We start from the raw sequence: 17875 nt of genomic DNA on the forward strand, positions 1-17875 counted from the left end.
AAACAACTCCCCCACGCGGACACATTATGTTACAGCCTGTTTGTGTACTCCAATACTAAGTTACGTCGCCAGAGACAGCACTGTCGTCATTACGCGTGTAACGCATGCGCAGTCACACACATCGTGTTTCTATGAGTGCATTTGTTGTGGTCGTGGATTTGTTCTATTCAGTAGCTGTGGAAGAGCCCCGGTCCAACTGAGCCAAAGTAAGACCATTTGGACGTTTACGTTAAGTTTTCTGCGGTTGTTCTGGTCGCATGGGGGCTTTTATTAATCGACACTACTAACATTAACGTTAGCATTGAACAGTCTGAAAACATTAATTCACAGCCAGCTGCCATTGTCTCTTTTATCAGCAGCGTTTCTGTGTTTTATCATGTTGCTGGAAGTTAAAACCTTCTACAATGTCGTGTCTTCGTTTCTCTGCAAACCGTAACTTAGCTGCAACGTTGCATGAAAAAGATGCACCTTTGTTTTGAAGTGTACATCACACGGATCCGTATGAAATATAGGTTGAAGTTGCCGCGACAATGATCTCATGTGATGCTGCAGACGGATAAACCGCCAATAGAGACTTTGCACGAAATGTCTGTGTAGTTGACTTTCTTCCAACATGGCTGACTGTTACCAGTGATGGTAAACAGTCAGATGGTGTCTACATAACATTCAGTTGGAAACACTCAAATAAGCTCTGTTTGCCCTCAAAGGATTCTAAACTCGCATTGACTTTGCATTGCAGTGAGAGGAGAAGCTGGCAAATTGGCATCCCAGGTACACAAGCAGCTCATGTGACCTGACTCAGTGGGCCTACAGCTTTGGAATTGGAACCAAGTCAAATCTTCTGCTTATCATCTAGGTAAGAAGACAAAAAAACATATTCAGTGTTGAAAATGTTATCCCTCATCACCTGCTTGAAAATGACATCTGCTATTTCAAGATTATGCCACGTTTCACATGCATTTGCAAAAAGAAAATAAATTACATTTTATAAATTATAATGGCAGTAAAGTTACATTTGGCTGACATTCACATTCATAAAACTAAGGAGTCCACAGTAGAGCCTGAGTCCTGACCAATATATCGCTCAGCCGGTATTGGCTTTTCACAGAAAAATCGGTATGGTCACAGATATATCAGTATGGTATCAGGACGCACTGTTGTGAAGGAAGGGTGCGCTGCATTTACAACACGAGACAAAATGAAAGCAAACGCGGCATGTCATACAATAATCGTTTTATTCCGATTATCTTGTTTTCATGATCGTGGGAAGACAAAATCCTAATTGAAATTGAAACTTGATTAAATCGCCCCGGGCCTAGCACTGTATTGCTGATACATTATGGCTACAAAGTTTCCTAGTAAACTTGATTGCATCCTGGATTTCCCTATTTAGTATACTTCCATTGTTTTAAATAGTGTATCCATCTCTGACTTTTCTTATGTTTGTCCTTTACCGGTATTCACTCTTTCCTCAGACAGACGGCCAGCAAGCAACCATTGTAAACAACAAAGAGAAATTTGATTAACGCAACCAATGGAGAAGCGTGTCGCGCAGAGAAGAAAACTGGGTAGAGAAAGAATGAGAAACAACCGCATGGCGGAAACGCCAGAGGAGACGGACTGCCGTCGGGCCTGCGCCAGAGAAGGCAAACGCAGGCGCATGGCGGCCGAATCGCCAGAGACGGCAGAGCGCCGTCGAGCCGCGCAGCGAGAGAACACGGCGCGGTACAGAGCGCAGAAAAGACGAGCGTCGCCAACGGAGCATCGCCAAGACTCCGCGGTGCAGCGCAGAGCGCAAAAACGAGCCAAGTCGTGGAGCTGCACAGTGCGCAAGCAAAACCAGAGGGTGCAGAGCGTCGGCGAGCTGCTGGAGGAGCCAGGATGCATAAAGCCAGACGGCCAACAAGACCAGTGGGTGCAGAGCGTCGGTGAGACACTAATAAAGACAGAATTAATCAACCCGTTAAGCCCAGAGGCCTTTTGACTGTGGTAGTAGGTTCCACATACAAAATATGTATGACAGTCAGATATTTCCAATGATCATACAGGCTGTTCTTCCCATTGGCTCCAATTCTTCAGGTTTAGAAATGTACACCCAGTAGGGCTGTCTTAAATACTTCGAAGCTTCGTTCGATGGCACAAGCTTCGAACATAAAAAAAAAACGAAGTTTAAAAAAAAAGAATAATAATAAAAAATATTAATTTCTTTTTTTTCTTTTTACTTCGGTGTGTGTGTGTGTGTGTGCATGGGGCCATTGGGTGGGGCCCGGGGACAAATACACTGGAGGAAAGTAACCCAGCTCAGCACTGCCCAAATTATATCATCACTATTGCCTGTTTGAAGGATATCATCCTCAAACACATATACACCACCTACACGCCTATTCTCAGTCCTTGCCCCACAATGGTGGAATGAACTACCCACCCCAGTTAGGACAGCCGAATCCCGTCCAATCTTTCGCAGTCAACTAAAGACGCACTTCTTCAACCATTATATGAAAAAAAAAAAAAAAAAAAAATCGAACCCTAACTAACCTTACTGTCATGCACTTGTCCTAATAAACTAACCTACACTGTAACACGCAACACTTTGATGAATATTGTTACTCAGCTGATAGAGTTGTGCCCTTCCTGATGACCTGTCGTACAGAACTTGTAAGTCGCTTTGGATAAAAGCGTCAGCTAAATGACTAAATGTAAATGTGAATGTAAATGCCTTGTAGAATTCCACACATAAGAAAGAAATATACTGGGATGAATAAACAAAATAGGAAATAAAATGTAGAAATGCATGCAATACATAAATAAATATGAATCTCCATATATGAAATAGAACATTTAGATAAGGTGCTACTGAGATGTTTTGGTGAGTTCTTTGTTTTTTTGTGGAAGTAGCCCTTCTTAAAAATGCATGAACATTCACTGATAATTGGTCTGTAGTGGAGTCTACAAGGTCTACATTGCCGGACCATGTAGAATCCGGACCTTGTAGACTGACATCATTCTGTGCATAGTTTAGTCTACACAGGCCATATTTCAAATAATCAAAATCTTACTTCATTCATCTTAAACATTCTTGATTTGGGGGATTGGTAGTTCCCATGAAATCTGAAGTTGTTCAAACGACAACAGCGATCCACCTTGAATTAAATCACACAGCCGTGTTGGCTGCGTCACAGTCACGAAAGGGGCTACTTAATTCATTAATCCAATCCACTTTATTTATAGAGCACATTTAAAAACAACAAAGTTTACCAAAGTGCTGTACAAGTCCCACAACATAAGATAATATATATATATATATATATATATATATATATATATAAATAAATAAATTTATACATTTTTTTTATTCGAAGTGTAACTGAGGGGTACAATTCCCTGATTGTATTGTTAGATATGATATTTAATACCACTACCTCTTGTACTTTAACTTCTGGCCATCCAGTACATGATATAAGTATGATGAACACTTTCCCACCTGATGAAACGAATCCACACAAATGTACAAATCGAATATTTAATATAGCAAAAGGTATATACAACGTTCACTTGTTTACACTTATGATTTGAAATATGCACTTGTATGGCAAATGAGTATTCGTAGGTAAATCAACATTGAATGTCCAATCTCTGGTTACGCAGGGAGTAAGTATACAACCTGGATATTTAGGAAACTATAGCGATGGTACTTAAATGATTATAGCTGGATACACTAAGGGGGGGGGGGGGGGGTCCCGCTGGTTGTAAGACAGTAGGAGGGGGGGGTTCGAGAAGCCGCTGGCGGTATCCCATCTGGCCGACGGTTTCTTGGGAGAATTCAAAGTCTTGAACACGGTGCCCACAGAACCTCGGTCCGCAGACGAATACAGCTGGACCCTCTGGTGGACGGTAGCTGCCGGTCCACAACGGAGAGACGTGAGGCGACCTCACTGGTGTAGAGCGCCGTCTCACCTGGAGTCCTCTCCGGGGGGTAGTTCCAACACTCCGCAGTGTTGGCCGTTATCCATGGAATAATCAAAGCACCCAAAGCATAATCCAAGCCGTGGAAGGCTCGCCGTCGTCCCGGTAGAGTAATCCAATATACAGGTCCAGTCGCCCTGGCCCGGAGCTCCTCGGATGCAAGCACCACTAGGGGTCTGCCCAGCCTGGTTAAGCGTCCAGATAACGTCAGGAACGATGGGGGTACTGATAACTTTATAACTCTAACCGAACGATGCACCATACATAAATAGACTATTATTAGCTTAATAGAATACGTCCAACTCGACGGTATAGTGCCAAACTATGACTATTCAACTATTAATCTACACGATATCTCAATGCCTATTCTGAGGCCAAGTAGGCCTTACTACACCACACGTGCGTCGTGGGTGAGGCTTCGCGTCTGTCACTCTGTTGGAGGGTAAAGAACTGGACTAAAAGGAAGTTCTACTTTACTTGCGCCATATATATATGCGCTATGAACAAATAGTACCATTCGTATTTCGCCAGACATATTCCTGCGTGGAACCGGGGCTTGCCACGACATGTTGGGCGGCACGATTGAACTTGAACCTAGGGGTATGGCAACCTGGCGCCAGGTTCTCGTCCAATGGTAGAATGAAACTATTATGGGCTGTTTAGTAGACTAAAGGGATATTCAGTGCATATTGTACAAGGAATATACAGGGGATATCAAACGATATACAAACACTATTTAAATATATATATATAAATAAATATATATATTCGGTTTAATCTGATCCTTCACAACAGCCGCCCCCTAATTAGTCCCACCTAATTAGCTAAGCAGAGACAGATTAACCGCACTGTCTACCACTCAAGGTCCGCTGTAAGGGTCAGTCAACTCACAAAGTCATGGGGTCATGGTCATCATCGATAGTATCTGGGAGTCGGGGCAGTTCTATGAGCCTCGCCACGGGACGTGTGTACGTGCGCCCTTGGACGAGTACTTCAGCTGCTCGGACCTTGCCATCGGCACCGGTGATCACTTTGCTTACGCGGCCAGCCGGCCACATAGCTCTGGGTAGTGACTGGTCGATAATCATGACGACTGTTCCTTCTGTCAAATTGTCTCTCTCTTTTACCCACTTCTGGCGGGTCTGTAGAGACGGTAGGTAGTGGAGCAGTCTGCTGTCTGATGGGACGGGGTTTCCTCCCTGTAGACAGTCTAGCTCATCTGGGAACGAGTCTCTCTGGGCTCGTTGTAGTAGAAGAAGTTCTGCTTCCTCGTAGTCAGCTGCTGACATGTCAGTGGTGGACTGAATCTCTGGGTGGTGCCGCAGGAATGTTCTTTGCTGCGCACTCTCTAGGGTAATGCAGTCATCTATGTTGGGGTCTGTGGAGGCGACTGTGCTCAGTCCACAGAACATAGGTTTCTTGTTCTCAGCCTCCTCGTTACTTGCTTCCCGTGGGGTGGGCGTGGGCCACTCTCCTTCCGGGAGCCCGAGGAATTCTGGTCCGTCACTGTAGATGTTGCGACGGGTTAGGTCATCCAGAGACATTCCCCGGGTGATGACGTCAGCTGGGTTGTGTTTGGTGTCCACATACCGCCAACTCGCTGCTTCTGTTAGCTCTTGAATCTCAGTGACTCTGACTCCCACGAAGACTTTGTATCTGCATGAATCAGACTTGATCCATGTGAGTACTGTCGTGGAATCTGACCACAAGATTGTTCTGTGCACCGGAATGGTGAGTTCACGTTGGATTAACGTGGCTAGATGCGCTCCTGCTAGGGCTGCGCAGAGCTCTAGACGTGGGATAGATTGTTGCTTACGTGGGGCTATTCTTGAGCGGGCCAGGATGAAAGCAGTGTGTATCTTTCCTCCCTTCTCTTGGGCACGCAAGTAGGCCACCGATCCGTAGGCTACTTCGGAGGCGTCGCTGAAGACGTGTAGATCAATCTCGCATGTCTCTGGCCTCACTGTGGATGGGAAGTAGCTGCGGCGTATATTGACGCCTGGGAGTGAGCGGAGTTCCGTCTCCCACTCTCTCCATGTTGAGGCAAGGTGTGCGGGTATTGGGTCGTCCCAGCCCTGGTCCTTGTCCCATAGTGCTCGTACAATCATCTTTGCCCTGGTGGTGTAAGGTAGAATACATCCCAACGGGTCATATTGTCTGGCGAGTGTTCTGTACACACTCCGTCTGGTGGTCGGTATCGCCGTCGACCTCCCCTGCTCTGGAGCCAAGGGTTTGTGTCTATAGTGGAGCGAGTCTGTTTTGAAGCGCCAGACTAGTCCTAGTGTCATTTCTTGGGCTTCTCCTGGGATGGTCGCCATCCAGGTTTCGCTGCTGGCAGCCTTGTCCGCGGGGGAGAGGCTGCGCAATACGTGCGGGTCACTGCTGGCCCACTGCCTGAGATCAAAGCCGCCTTTGATCAGGGAGGCGCGTAACTTGATTAGGAGAGTCTCGGCTTCTTCTTGAGTCGAAACGCTTTGTAAACAGTTGTCCACGTAGAAACTGTTCTTCACACTGTGTTGGACCTCTTCATCTGCTGTTGGGTCCTCTGCGACGTGTTTCTGTAGTGCAAATGTAGCACAGCACGGGCTGCATGTGGTTCCGAAGGGGAGTACTTCCCACTGGTAGATGGCTGGGTTCTCATCTCCGATCCTCTCTCTCCACAGGAACCGCAGCAGGGGCTTGTCCTCCTCTACTAGTCTCACCTGCAAGAACATCCCTTTGATATCCCCGCTGATAGCCACCTTGTCCTGGCGGAAGCGCAGTAGCACGCCTAGTAGGGAGGGGCCGAGTGTGGGGCCGGGCAAGAGCTCTTTATTCAGATTTTGGGATCCGATCTGGTAGCTGCAGTTAAACACAATGCGATCCTTGCCGTTGTGATGGACCTTGTGATGCGGCACGTACCATGATTCGGTCGTCTGATCGGCCTCTTTAATGTCAATCTTTGTTACGTGTCCCGCTGTGATTAGCTTCTCAATCTCAGCGCGGTACACACTCTCTTGAGCGGGGTCTTTGGCTAGGCGCCGCTCCGTGTTCAATAGATAGCGCTCCGTGGCGTCTTTCTTTGCGTGAAAGGTGGGCATTCCCTCTCGCCTCAGGAGTGGAGTTGCGTATCTCATCACTCCGCCGACTGTGACTCTCTTTGTCCCCTGCTCGAGTAGGTTGATGGCGTAAATGTCTTCTTTAGAACGAATATCTTTCTTTTCGTTCTTAAAGGGCATTGTCTCTAGTGTCCATAGCCTCTCGACATGCTGCAGGAGAGTGGTGTCTTCTTCTGTCGTTCTGGAGTGGAGGCAGCTAGTGGCTGCTGTTCGGTTGAGAGATTTAGCGAGGGGGCCTTGTAGGGTCCACCCTAGGCGGGTCTCGACTGCTGCAGGACAGCCTCGGGGTCCTGTATGGACCCGGTCAATCGGGACTATGAGTTCTGCATGGTCGGAGCCTATCAGCAGGGTCGGGGTAGCGCCGTCTATGAGCGGGATAGGTAATTGGCGCAGGTGCACATATTTATCCATCAACTTGGCGACAGGGTAGGTGTACTGCGATAGTCCTATTTCTTGGCTGGTGAAAGCATTTGTAATCTTGTACCGTCGCTCTGGCTGCCCGTTTGCTGCGATAGTGAAGGAGACATTCTCGCCCTTTATCGTCTTTAAATCTCTTCTTATTGTCCGAATCGTCATTTCGTTCTTGCTCCCCCGCAGTCCCAGCTGGGCCGCAGCGGACGCGAGCAGAAGGGTCTTCTCTGACCCGTCATCAAGGACGGCGTAAGTGTCCATGACTTTATCTTGGTAGCTCAATGTCACACGGACTACCTTTAAGAGCACTTGGGCGCCGCTGCTGCTGGCGGGGTCAATGTACATGACACTTGCCTTGGTGCCGCGCGATGGTGCAGGTGGAGGCTGTCTTCTGTTACTGTCGTGTAGTATATCTAGATGGGCTCCATCGCACCGACTGCACCTTTTCTTTAGGCGGCATTCGGCTGCCATGTGTGGCCGCGCACATCGGTAACAGCGCCTGTTGGACTTTATCCATTGACTCACTTCTTCTGCATTCATCTTTGTGAATAGGTCACATTGTGACAGCCAGTGTTCTTTCTCACAGTAGGGACACGCTATCTTCCACTTCTCTTTTCTCGAGGGGGTGCTGTGACTCTTACTGCTCGGTACTGACTCTGATTGGTGCATGACAGTCACCGATCTTCTTCCATCATTTATTCTCCTGGGTCCCTCTCTGGAGCTTGGCGTGCTCCGCCCGAATGTATCCAGTCGTAAGCTGCTGACTTCTCTCGCCAAGAAGTCGGCTAGATCAAGGAGGGATGGCTCGGGGCCGTTGGGGTCCCGGTAGTCTCTCTGCCGCCTAAAACGCTCCTGTCTTGCGGGTGGCAGCTTCTCCAAAATCCTCTCGACGTTAGAGTTGGCGTATAGCTCATGCATGCCCTTCTCCCGTTGCGCTCCCAGCATCCCTACCAGGGACTGCACTTTGATTGACAGGTCGTCTAATGAGCGATTGTCTGTGGCTGGGGGTAGGCGATCAATATGCCTTATCTCTTGGATTACGTAATCCCATATACGTCCATATCTCTGGTCCAGCGCCGCTAGGGCCGCTGTGTATGGTGTCGAAGAGGTGGCATAGGCTAGCGCTATATTGTGCGCTCGCGGTACTTTCAGGTGCTTCAGTAATATTGCATACTTGTGGCGTTCATCAGCGACATCCACCATCATTGTCTCTAAGCACATCCGGAGCTCCGTGTACTGTGCTCGACTCTCATAGGCGAAGTCTGGAAATGACGGCGTGGCAATGTATGACGCCGTGGATGGCTGATACATCGGCGAGCGTTGGGGGAGAGACCTCCTGGGCGAGTCCCCTCTTGCGCCTCGCTGTGGGCTGGTACTGACAGGGTACCATGGCCCGCTGGTCCAGGTGCTATTCCTCGGGGCTGGTCGTGCGTCGTGCTCACCCGTGAATAGAGTCGGGGGTCTGTAGCGCAGCGCCGCGGGGGTACAGCCTGGACTGTACTGGACCTCCTGGTCCGGTGGAGTACTGTGCTGTCGTCGGGCTTGGTTCTCCTCCTCTCCCTCTTCTTCCTCTATCAGATCTTCCAGATCCTGTAATCGTTTATTTAGCTTCTCCGCAGTGTATGCCGCTCCTTCCTTGTAGCTGGGTCTCGCTTGGACCGGTCTGGGAAGGGGGTCTGCGGGGGGTCTAGGCTCGGTCTGTTGGTCAAGTTCAGGGTCGCTTGCTCGTTGAGGAGACGCTGCCCTTGACTGTTGTCTCGACGAGTTCCTTGAACCCCTGGCGGAGGGAGAGGGTGTTGCCTTGCGGATCAGCTGCTCCATTAGCTGCGCTTGTAACTTGTCGCGCTCGACTTCGCGCTTGGTGAGATCTGCTTCTCTTTGGGCACCGGCAGCGGCGCGCTGGGCGTCGGCCCGGTCTCTTGCCATATTCTCTTCTGTCTGAAGGCGTCTCATCTCTAGGCGTGTGCGCTCTTCCTCGCTCCGTTGTTGTGCTTGAAGACGGTTGCGTTCACCCTGAAGTCGATCGCGTTCGGTAGAGGCTGTCAGGCTGACGAGGAACGCCTGTTGTAGCATCCTCTCCGCTTCGCTGGGGGAAGGCGGTTGTGGAGGTGAGCCGCTCCTGCGTGAGCCGCTCCTGGGGGTACCCGTTGGGGAGTCCTGGAGCTCTATTTCCTCGGCGCTCTCCTCCTCTTCTTCCGTGCAGAGTTCTCTCTCTGTAGGGTTGTCTTCCTCCCGGGGCTGGTCGGGGACTACTTCTTGGGTAGTGGCGGGGGGTAAAGGCATGTCCGCTTCCTCCTGGTCCCCACCGTGAGCTTGGTCAGTTACATTAGGACCTACTAGGGCCTCTGTGGTCGGGGAAACCTGGTCGTTAAGGTCAGACATAATTTTACTTTCTACTTTTACCGCGTTTACCGTTTGTCGAAGGCTAGGTAGTTGACTGCCAGTGTAAGCCTCTAAGTACTGAGGTGTCTGTCGTCTGCGCCGCGGGCGTTCTAGGTTAGGAGGACCGTTTCGTGGAGTGTTCATCATAGGCCATTTCAATATTAATAACACTATATTAATATTACACTAGTTACCCTCCGGCTCGAAGGACCAATTGTAACTGAGGGGTACAATTCCCTGACTGTATTGTTAGATATGATATTTAATACCACTACCTCTTGTACTTTAACTTCTGGCCATCCAGTACATGATATAAGTATGATGAACACTTTCCCACCTGATGAAACGAATCCACACAAATGTACAAATCGAATATTTAATATAGCAAAAGGTATATACAACGTTCACTTGTTTACACTTATGATTTGAAATATGCACTTGTATGGCAAATGAGTATTCGTAGGTAAATCAACATTGAATGTCCAATCTCTGGTTACGCAGGGAGTAAGTATACAACCTGGATATTTAGGAAACTATAGCGATGGTACTTAAATGATTATAGCTGGATACACTAAGGGGGGGGGGGGGTCCCGCTGGTTGTAAGACAGTAGGAGGGGGGGGTTCGAGAAGCCGCTGGCGGTATCCCATCTGGCCGACGGTTTCTTGGGAGAATTCAAAGTCTTGAACACGGTGCCTACAGAACCTCGGTCCGCAGACTAATACAGCTGGACCCTCTGGTGGACGGTAGCTGCCGGTCCACAACGGAGAGACGTGAGGCGACCTCACTGGTGTAGAGCGCCGTCTCACCTGGAGTCCTCTCCGGGGGGTAGTTCCAACACTCCGCAGTGTTGGCCGTTATCCATGGAATAATCAAAGCACCCAAAGCATAATCCAAGCCGTGGAAGGCTCGCCGTCGTCCGGGTAGAGCAATCCAATATACAGGTCCAGTCGCCCTGGCCCGGAGCTCCTCGGATGCAAGCACCACTAGGGGTCTGCCCAGCCTGGTTAAGCGTCCAGATAACGTCAGGAACGATGGGGGTACTGATAACTTTATAACTCTAACCGAACGATGCACCATACATAAATAGACTATTATTAGCTTAATAGAATACGTCCAACTCGACGGTATAGTGCCAAACTATGACTATTCAACTATTAATCTACACGATATCTCAATGCCTATTCTGAGGCCAAGTAGGCCTTACTACACCACACGTGCGTCGTGGGTGAGGCTTCGCGTCTGTCACTCTGTTGGAGGGTAAAGAACTGGACTAAAAGGAAGTTCTACTTTACTTGCGCCATATATATATGCGCTATGAACAAATAGTACCATTCGTATTTCGCCAGACATATTCCTGCGCGGAACCGGGGCTTGCCACGACATGTTGGGCGGCACGATTGAACTTGAACCTAGGGGTATGGCAACCTGGCGCCAGGTTCTCGTCCAATGGTAGAATGAAACTATTATGGGCTGTTTAGTAGACTAAAGGGATATTCAGTGCATATTGTACAAGGAATATACAGGGGATATCAAACGATATACAAACACTATTTAAATATATATATATAAATAAATATATATATTCGGTTTAATCTGATCCTTCACAACACGAAGCTTTGAATTAAAATCGAAGCTCGGCCCCGAAGCTTCGATTGCCAAAAAAAAATCGAAGGTCAGCCCTAACACCCAGGTCATGTGTAGATTTTCCCATTAATCAGTCAGTTAGTTGATTAGTTGATGACTAAACACTTTAGGAAAGCGTCATGTAGCAACCATTCACTCCAATGTTGGTTCTTTTAGTATTACACATCTCTTTCACATACAATATTTGCATATTAATGGGTCATACATTGCATACGATATAAAATGTAGCATGAAGAATTTGGAAGCGGCAAGTATTTTTTATTTTTCCTGTATCTGGACAGATGCTACTCCTACTACTTAGTCTACAAGCTAGGCAGTGATGTTACACATGGCAGCCATGAACTGTCAAATCAGAGATGTTTTGTAAAAGGAAGAATGCCACCGATTTTTCTACAAACCTTTCCCAGTTTGACAGTAAATGTCTGGCGTGTGTGCCAGTATGAGGAGTGTGACATCACCAGCTAGCTTGTAGAATGGCCAGTCCTCTCTCACACATTAATTCGCCCACTCTCTCCTTCTCTCCCCAGACGGAGAAAGTCCCTTCCCTGGGGTGTGGGAGGCGCAGAATGGAGAGGAGGCAGACAGACTCCCCTGGAGGCGGCCCATCACTCCTTCGTCATCCTCAGCAGACGAGGAGGAGGACAGTCTTCCAGCATCGTCAACCCCCGCCATAGACCAGGTATGTTCTGTCAGAGGTTAGAACACCCCACTACATTTCTTACATGCAGAGGGTGATTTTCTATTAAATATAGAGGTGTGAAATTATGGAATGATTTTCTCCATCTGGCAAAAAAAAACTTCAAAAACGTACAAAAAAGGTTTGAAGGAACATCTGATTATTATTATTGTAACAGTGTATTGTAATCAGTAGGGGTGTAACGGTATGTGTATTCGTCCCGCGACTTCGCGGTACGGACGTCACGGTTCGGTACATCCAGCCATACAACGAATACGTCTCATACCACTAGGTGAAACTAGGGTTGCACATTTTACAAATGTATGCTCAATATCTTTACTTTACTTTACACTGGCTTACTAACAGTCTTCTTTTTTTATCCACTTTTTCTCCTTATTTAAAATTTTTCTCATCCCAATTTCATGTATCCAATTCTCCCCTCCCCTGTCTTGAACGTTGCTCGACTATGCCCCCCACTGGTCGGTTGTAGAGAGGATAGAAGCCTTGCATCACATGTTTCCTCCGGCACACGAGGAGGCAGCCTGTCGCATCTTTTCACCTGCCAGCGCGGACTCTCATTGGCGAGTTGTAATGCATGGGAGGCTCACACTACCCTCGCCACTTCCTGTCTCTGCTATGCAGGCGTCTCCCAACCGACCTGTAGGGGTCGCTGTCCACAACATCCAATCCCCACCCATCGACTTCCACCCGCTGACTCTGCCAAATGAGCCAGTACGACGGCCGGCCCAAGCCGAAGGCAATGCTGAGACTGGGATTCGATACCGGAGTCTCTTGCATTGGTGACGAGCGCAATCTCCGCTACGCCGCCCCTGCTTAGTGCTTACTAACAGTCTTAACACAGAAGGTCATTCATTTAACGTTGAATATCAAGCTTGTATTGCCACATTTAGATGATGAATAAAACGTTGAAGCTTGTAAAGGCATGATGACAAGCCGACATAACAAATTAACCGCACACTCTAGTCTGCACTGGGCTGTTTCTCCCCTCCCCTTACTACAGGTGTGCCTGAAACTAAACTATGAATGAATGATATGTTTGTAACACAGCAGGGTCATTACACTAGGCTGAAAATGTTCTTTCTTGTTCGCCTAATATTGTTAACTAATGGAAAGACACACACGCACACACCCACCAACGTTCTTTCGCGCTACTTTCCCTTCACAGCTTATCCGAGAGGGGGGGAAAACGCAAATGTACTTTTGCTGATCTGGAATGGTTCTCTGGGCCCAGGAGTTCAAAACTTTTAATCCCTATCTGATCGGATCAGATTTGGATTTTGGGTAGTTCAAAACCAAAAAACAGGATCAGGATCACTTTGATATCTGATCAGATCAGGAAATTAAATCCAAGCTTTAATCTGGATCAAATCTTCAAAACGGGTAGTTCAAACCGACAACACAGGATTGGGATCAATTTGATCCCAAAAAAAATGGATTATCTTGATCCCACCAGAGGGGTGGATTTCCAGTGGATTACCAGAGCAAAATGTACTATACAATTTATAAAGAAAAATATCTTTCAATATAAATAAGATGGCAAAGTTTGTTAACTGAATTAATACACAATTCTTTTTTGTCACATTTGAGGTGGCCTATTCTTTTCAACCAAATCTTGATGACATAAATGATTATGCTGATAAAAGTATCGCAACAAAAATGGTCAATCACAAATGTAATTTAGATTAAAGAAAGTATCTTCAACAACAAAAAAAGGTCCATCAGCTGTCATCACCTTTCAAAAGTAATTGTGGACAATAGCATCTCGCATTGCACCACCACTCAGTCTCTCATTTAGAGGTAAATCCATAGGTGGGCCTAGATCAGTCTCTGAATAATTAGTAATTGCAAATACACACCTGCAATGCATGTCCAGATTTGTTTGGGCCTGTGGTTAATTAGGTAATTGATAGCAAGTAAGGGCCAGACCTATAGAAACGAATTGCTCACCTGACCAAACCAGTGAGTTGGAAAGATGGACAAGAAGGGGCCTAATTTCACATCTGCTGATACCCATGCACAGCTACAGAGTGTAAGGAATTATTATGACTCCATAATTGGTAGCTTTAACAGAGAGGGTGGAGCGACTTAAGAGCGGAATATGGATGGAAGTTACAAACAATGGGCCTCATTCAACAATACTCTCTTATTATATTTCTTATATTCTTGCTTACCTGTCTGTTAACACATTGGACGCCAACAACGTCATAATTCGTTATTGCCCGCCATGCGTTGAACGCCAACAACGTGATAATTTGTTGTTGGGATCAATATTTAATTTTTTCGCCATGGCATTCATAATTCATCCTGCCTCCCTGCGGGACTGCAGCTGCACCCTGTCTGATATTGCAACGCCTCAATACCGCCGCCTGGTGGATGATCGGGCGAATTACACTCTACGCCAAACCGGAAGTGGCGCTGGTGCATCGAGGAAATCCCTCCGGCAGTAATATCTTGTTACAGGACTCCAGACAAACACTCAAGTGCATGGGATCGCTTTCGAAACACTATAATCTATATGATTTCGGCGTTTATTGCGTCATACAAAAGGGAAATGGATCTAGCAGATCAACGTCAAATAATTGGAATATTTTTCCTCCAGTCTCATCGGCGAACGGTAAGAGGAATCTAACGTTATTTTAAGCTTGATTGTCCATTTCTTTGTTTGCAAACAGTCTGATCAATATATCAACCCATACTAAATAAAGCCGTTACTGACGATCAAGGAATTATAAACGACCTCCCCCCCCTTTCCTTCACGCATGATGAAGCATAATGTATACGATCATATACATTTGAATTTTTTAATATAGCGTGTATATAGGAAAGAAACGCCAATCGATAATCTATGCTTCAGGGCCTATAACTCGCGTTTTTGGAATTACAGCAGAAAAGCTTAAAACATACTTATATTCTAGACCAGGGGTCAGCAACCTTTTTGACATGGAGTGCCTGTTTGAAATATAGTTGTAACTAGTGTGCCTCAACAATATTCCATGCATCGTAATTTTTTTTCCTTACATCATTATTGTTATTATTAACAATATTATTATGATGGTTGTATCAACCCTAAATCTGAGTTGGGGGGGGGGGGGATGCAATGCAGACAAACAGCTGCATACAGTGCGACCATTTCACTCACATTTGCCCATTCATTTTTGGACACATCACACACCATCGGTGTGTGTACTGTACGTTTGCTGTCATAGCTCCACCTACAGGCCTAATGGAGAACACCAGGAGAACACCAGGATGTGAATGGAGGGTGAATGTGAGGTATATCGTGTAAATACGTTTTGATTGATCGCAAGACTACACTGTAAAAAAAGAAATTATAATAAGTTACCAGAACTTAAAAATATTGAGTTCAGTTACTGTGCATTAAGGTTTTCAGTTTTCAATCCATAATAAGTTAACAGAAAAATAAGTACACAACCACATTATTTCAACCTAATAAAACTATGTTTATTGTCATTGTTTTAAGAACACAAGTTGACTTGGTAATACTCACATTTTGAGTAAAAAAAATGGCTTTTAACATGTGTAATGTTCAATGAAAAAAAAAAAAAAAATTAGTTGATTAATCCCACTGGTCACAATGGTGACCGTAATAATGTTTTTGTTATAAGGCTCTGCAAATGTTACTGAATGATGTAGCAATGTATTTCCAGCTAAATTGAAATAATAAACAAATAAAGGGTCTCAATTAAATATGTGGTAGTAAAAAGAACCTGTGGGAGGATTTCAACAAGATAAATGCGCCTATGAAAATGCCCCCGCGTGCCTAGGGTTGCCTACCCCTGTTCTAGACGGTATTAACACAACAATGTATGAATAAAAAAATATAACGTTCCCACATCCGGAACGATAGATACCCGATGTTGAATGGGCCATAGTAATGTCAATATAGCTATAATATTAAAAAAAAGTTATAGCCCTGCAAAGAAGGTAAACATCTCCATAGGCTTACAGCGGTGGCAGACTGGGCATAAGGATGGGCATACTGCGTGGCAATCAAAGTGTTAAGAGAACAATAAGAAAAGCCACCGCCACATGGCTGAAAATAACGTTAGTGTCCTCTTACCGTTCGCCGATGAGACTGGAGGAAAAAGATCCCAATTATTTGACGTCGATCTCTTAGATCCATTTCCGGTTTGTATGGCGCAATAAACGGCGAAATCATATCGATTATTGCGTTTCGAAAGCGATCCAAATGCACTCGAGTGTTTGTCTGGACCCATGTAACAAGATATGACTGCCGGGGGCGGCTAGGTGGTGTAGTGGGCAAGGCGCTCGCCACCAACGCTTGAGACGCTGGGTTCGAGCCCAGCTCTCGGCGTTGCTACCAGCTTGGCTGGTCGCTCATACTAACACAATTGGCAGTGTTAGCGGTGGGAAAGCTGGTGGGTGGGTCCTGGGCGTTGTAAACAGAAAAAAACTCCTACAGTTCGGTCGGGGCGCCTGCTCAGCAAAGGAAGGATAATAATAATAATAATAATAATGGCTTGGATTTCTATAGCGCTCTTCATGACACCCAGAGCGCTTCACAGGATCTGGAGGGGAGGTAGTGTGACCTTCCACACGTTACACTCTCCCAGTGAGAATCTGCGCTGCCAGGCTGGCTGCCGGCTGGCTGCACATGTGTCGGAGGATAGCATGTGATAGTCTCCGGCCTCCCGGACCAACAGTAGGGGGGGTGCGCAACAACCAGGAAGGGAGTTGGGAATTGGCATAACGACTAACAGTGGGATGGGAGAAAAATCGGAAAAAAAGGAGGGGGAAAAAGATAATAAAAATTAAAATAAAAAAGATATGACTGCCGGAGGGATTTCCTCGATGCACCGATTGCCACTTCCGGTTTTGGTGTGAGTGTAACTCGCCCGACCATCCACCAGGTGGCGGTGTTGAGGCATTGCAATCTCAGACAGGGTGCCGCTGCAGTCCGGAGGGAGGCTGGATGAGTTATGGCGAAAAAATGAAATATTGATCCCAAAAACGATTTGCGTTGTTGTTGGCGTTCAACACATGGCGGGCAATAACGACTTACGCACATGGCGCACAATGTGTTAAGAACGGCTTGATGAATGTGGCGGTGGCTTTTCTTATTGTTCTCTTAACAGACGGGTAAGCAAGAATATAACAAAAATAATAAGAGTATTGTTGAATGAGGCCCATTGTTCTTATAGTACTACTATTTCCCAGGAGCTTGCATGCTTTTGATCATCTTATTAAGGGGGATAAAGTATATAGATAAACTTTCATTTCAGGTAGTCGATGCACCTGATGTGAAACACACCATTCAAGACGACGTCCTCCTGACCCATGTGGATGCAGAAGCTGGACCTTCAGCCAGGCCTGATGACACACCTCGAAAAAGAAGATGCAAGCGCACCAGACAACCAGAGCAGAGGGATGATGCCTACGAGACACTGCTGAGCCGTGAAACGGAGAGGACAGAGCTGCAGATCCGTCTGGCCAAAGAACAAATACAGCTGTGCCGGCTTCAGCAAACTGAAACCTCACTTCGAATTCAGCTCCTCAAAGCACGCCTGGATGAACCAGCTGCCTTTTTATGAATGTTTTTTGTTGTTACCCTAGTTTGAGTATTTTTGTTAATTACAATTCATTATGATTTTATGTCCTTTATGTATTTAACAATATAATTAGACATTATAGATGTCT

The 17875-nt window shown here is 46.4% G+C and overlaps 1 protein-coding gene across 2 annotated transcripts; it reads left to right on the forward strand.

Annotated features, from left to right (window-relative positions):
• The first annotated feature begins 111 nt into the window (after positions 1-111).
• Positions 112-17875, forward strand: LOC311223051 (uncharacterized protein). Of its 2 annotated transcripts, none has more exons than XM_084307748.1 (5): positions 112-206; positions 740-856; positions 1476-1928; positions 12027-12178; positions 17461-17875. In XM_084307748.1, the coding sequence occupies exons 3-5, from the start codon at positions 1535-1537 to the stop codon at positions 17767-17769; spliced, it is 855 nt and encodes a 284-aa protein (XP_084163874.1). In that variant the 5' UTR covers positions 112-206; positions 740-856; positions 1476-1534; the 3' UTR covers positions 17770-17875. The 2 variants fall into 2 exon arrangements, with proteins under 2 accessions (XP_084163874.1, XP_084163875.1); XM_084307749.1 differs by having other exon boundaries at positions 1480-1928.

This window comes from Notolepis coatsorum, assembly GCF_963971535.1.
Source record: "Notolepis coatsorum genome assembly, chromosome: 2".
NCBI classification, from domain to species: Eukaryota; Metazoa; Chordata; class Actinopteri; order Aulopiformes; family Paralepididae; genus Notolepis; species Notolepis coatsorum.

Coding starts and splice junctions, on each gene's coding strand:
- LOC311223051 (XM_084307748.1), top strand. CDS start 1,535: ATGGAGAAGCGTGTCGCGCAGAGAAGAAAACTGGGTAGAGAAAGAATG. Junction 1,929..12,026: donor CCAGTGGGTGCAGAGCGTCG/GTGAGACACTAA, acceptor TTCTCTCCCCAG/ACGGAGAAAGTCCCTTCCCT. Junction 12,179..17,460: donor CAACCCCCGCCATAGACCAG/GTATGTTCTGTC, acceptor CTTTCATTTCAG/GTAGTCGATGCACCTGATGT.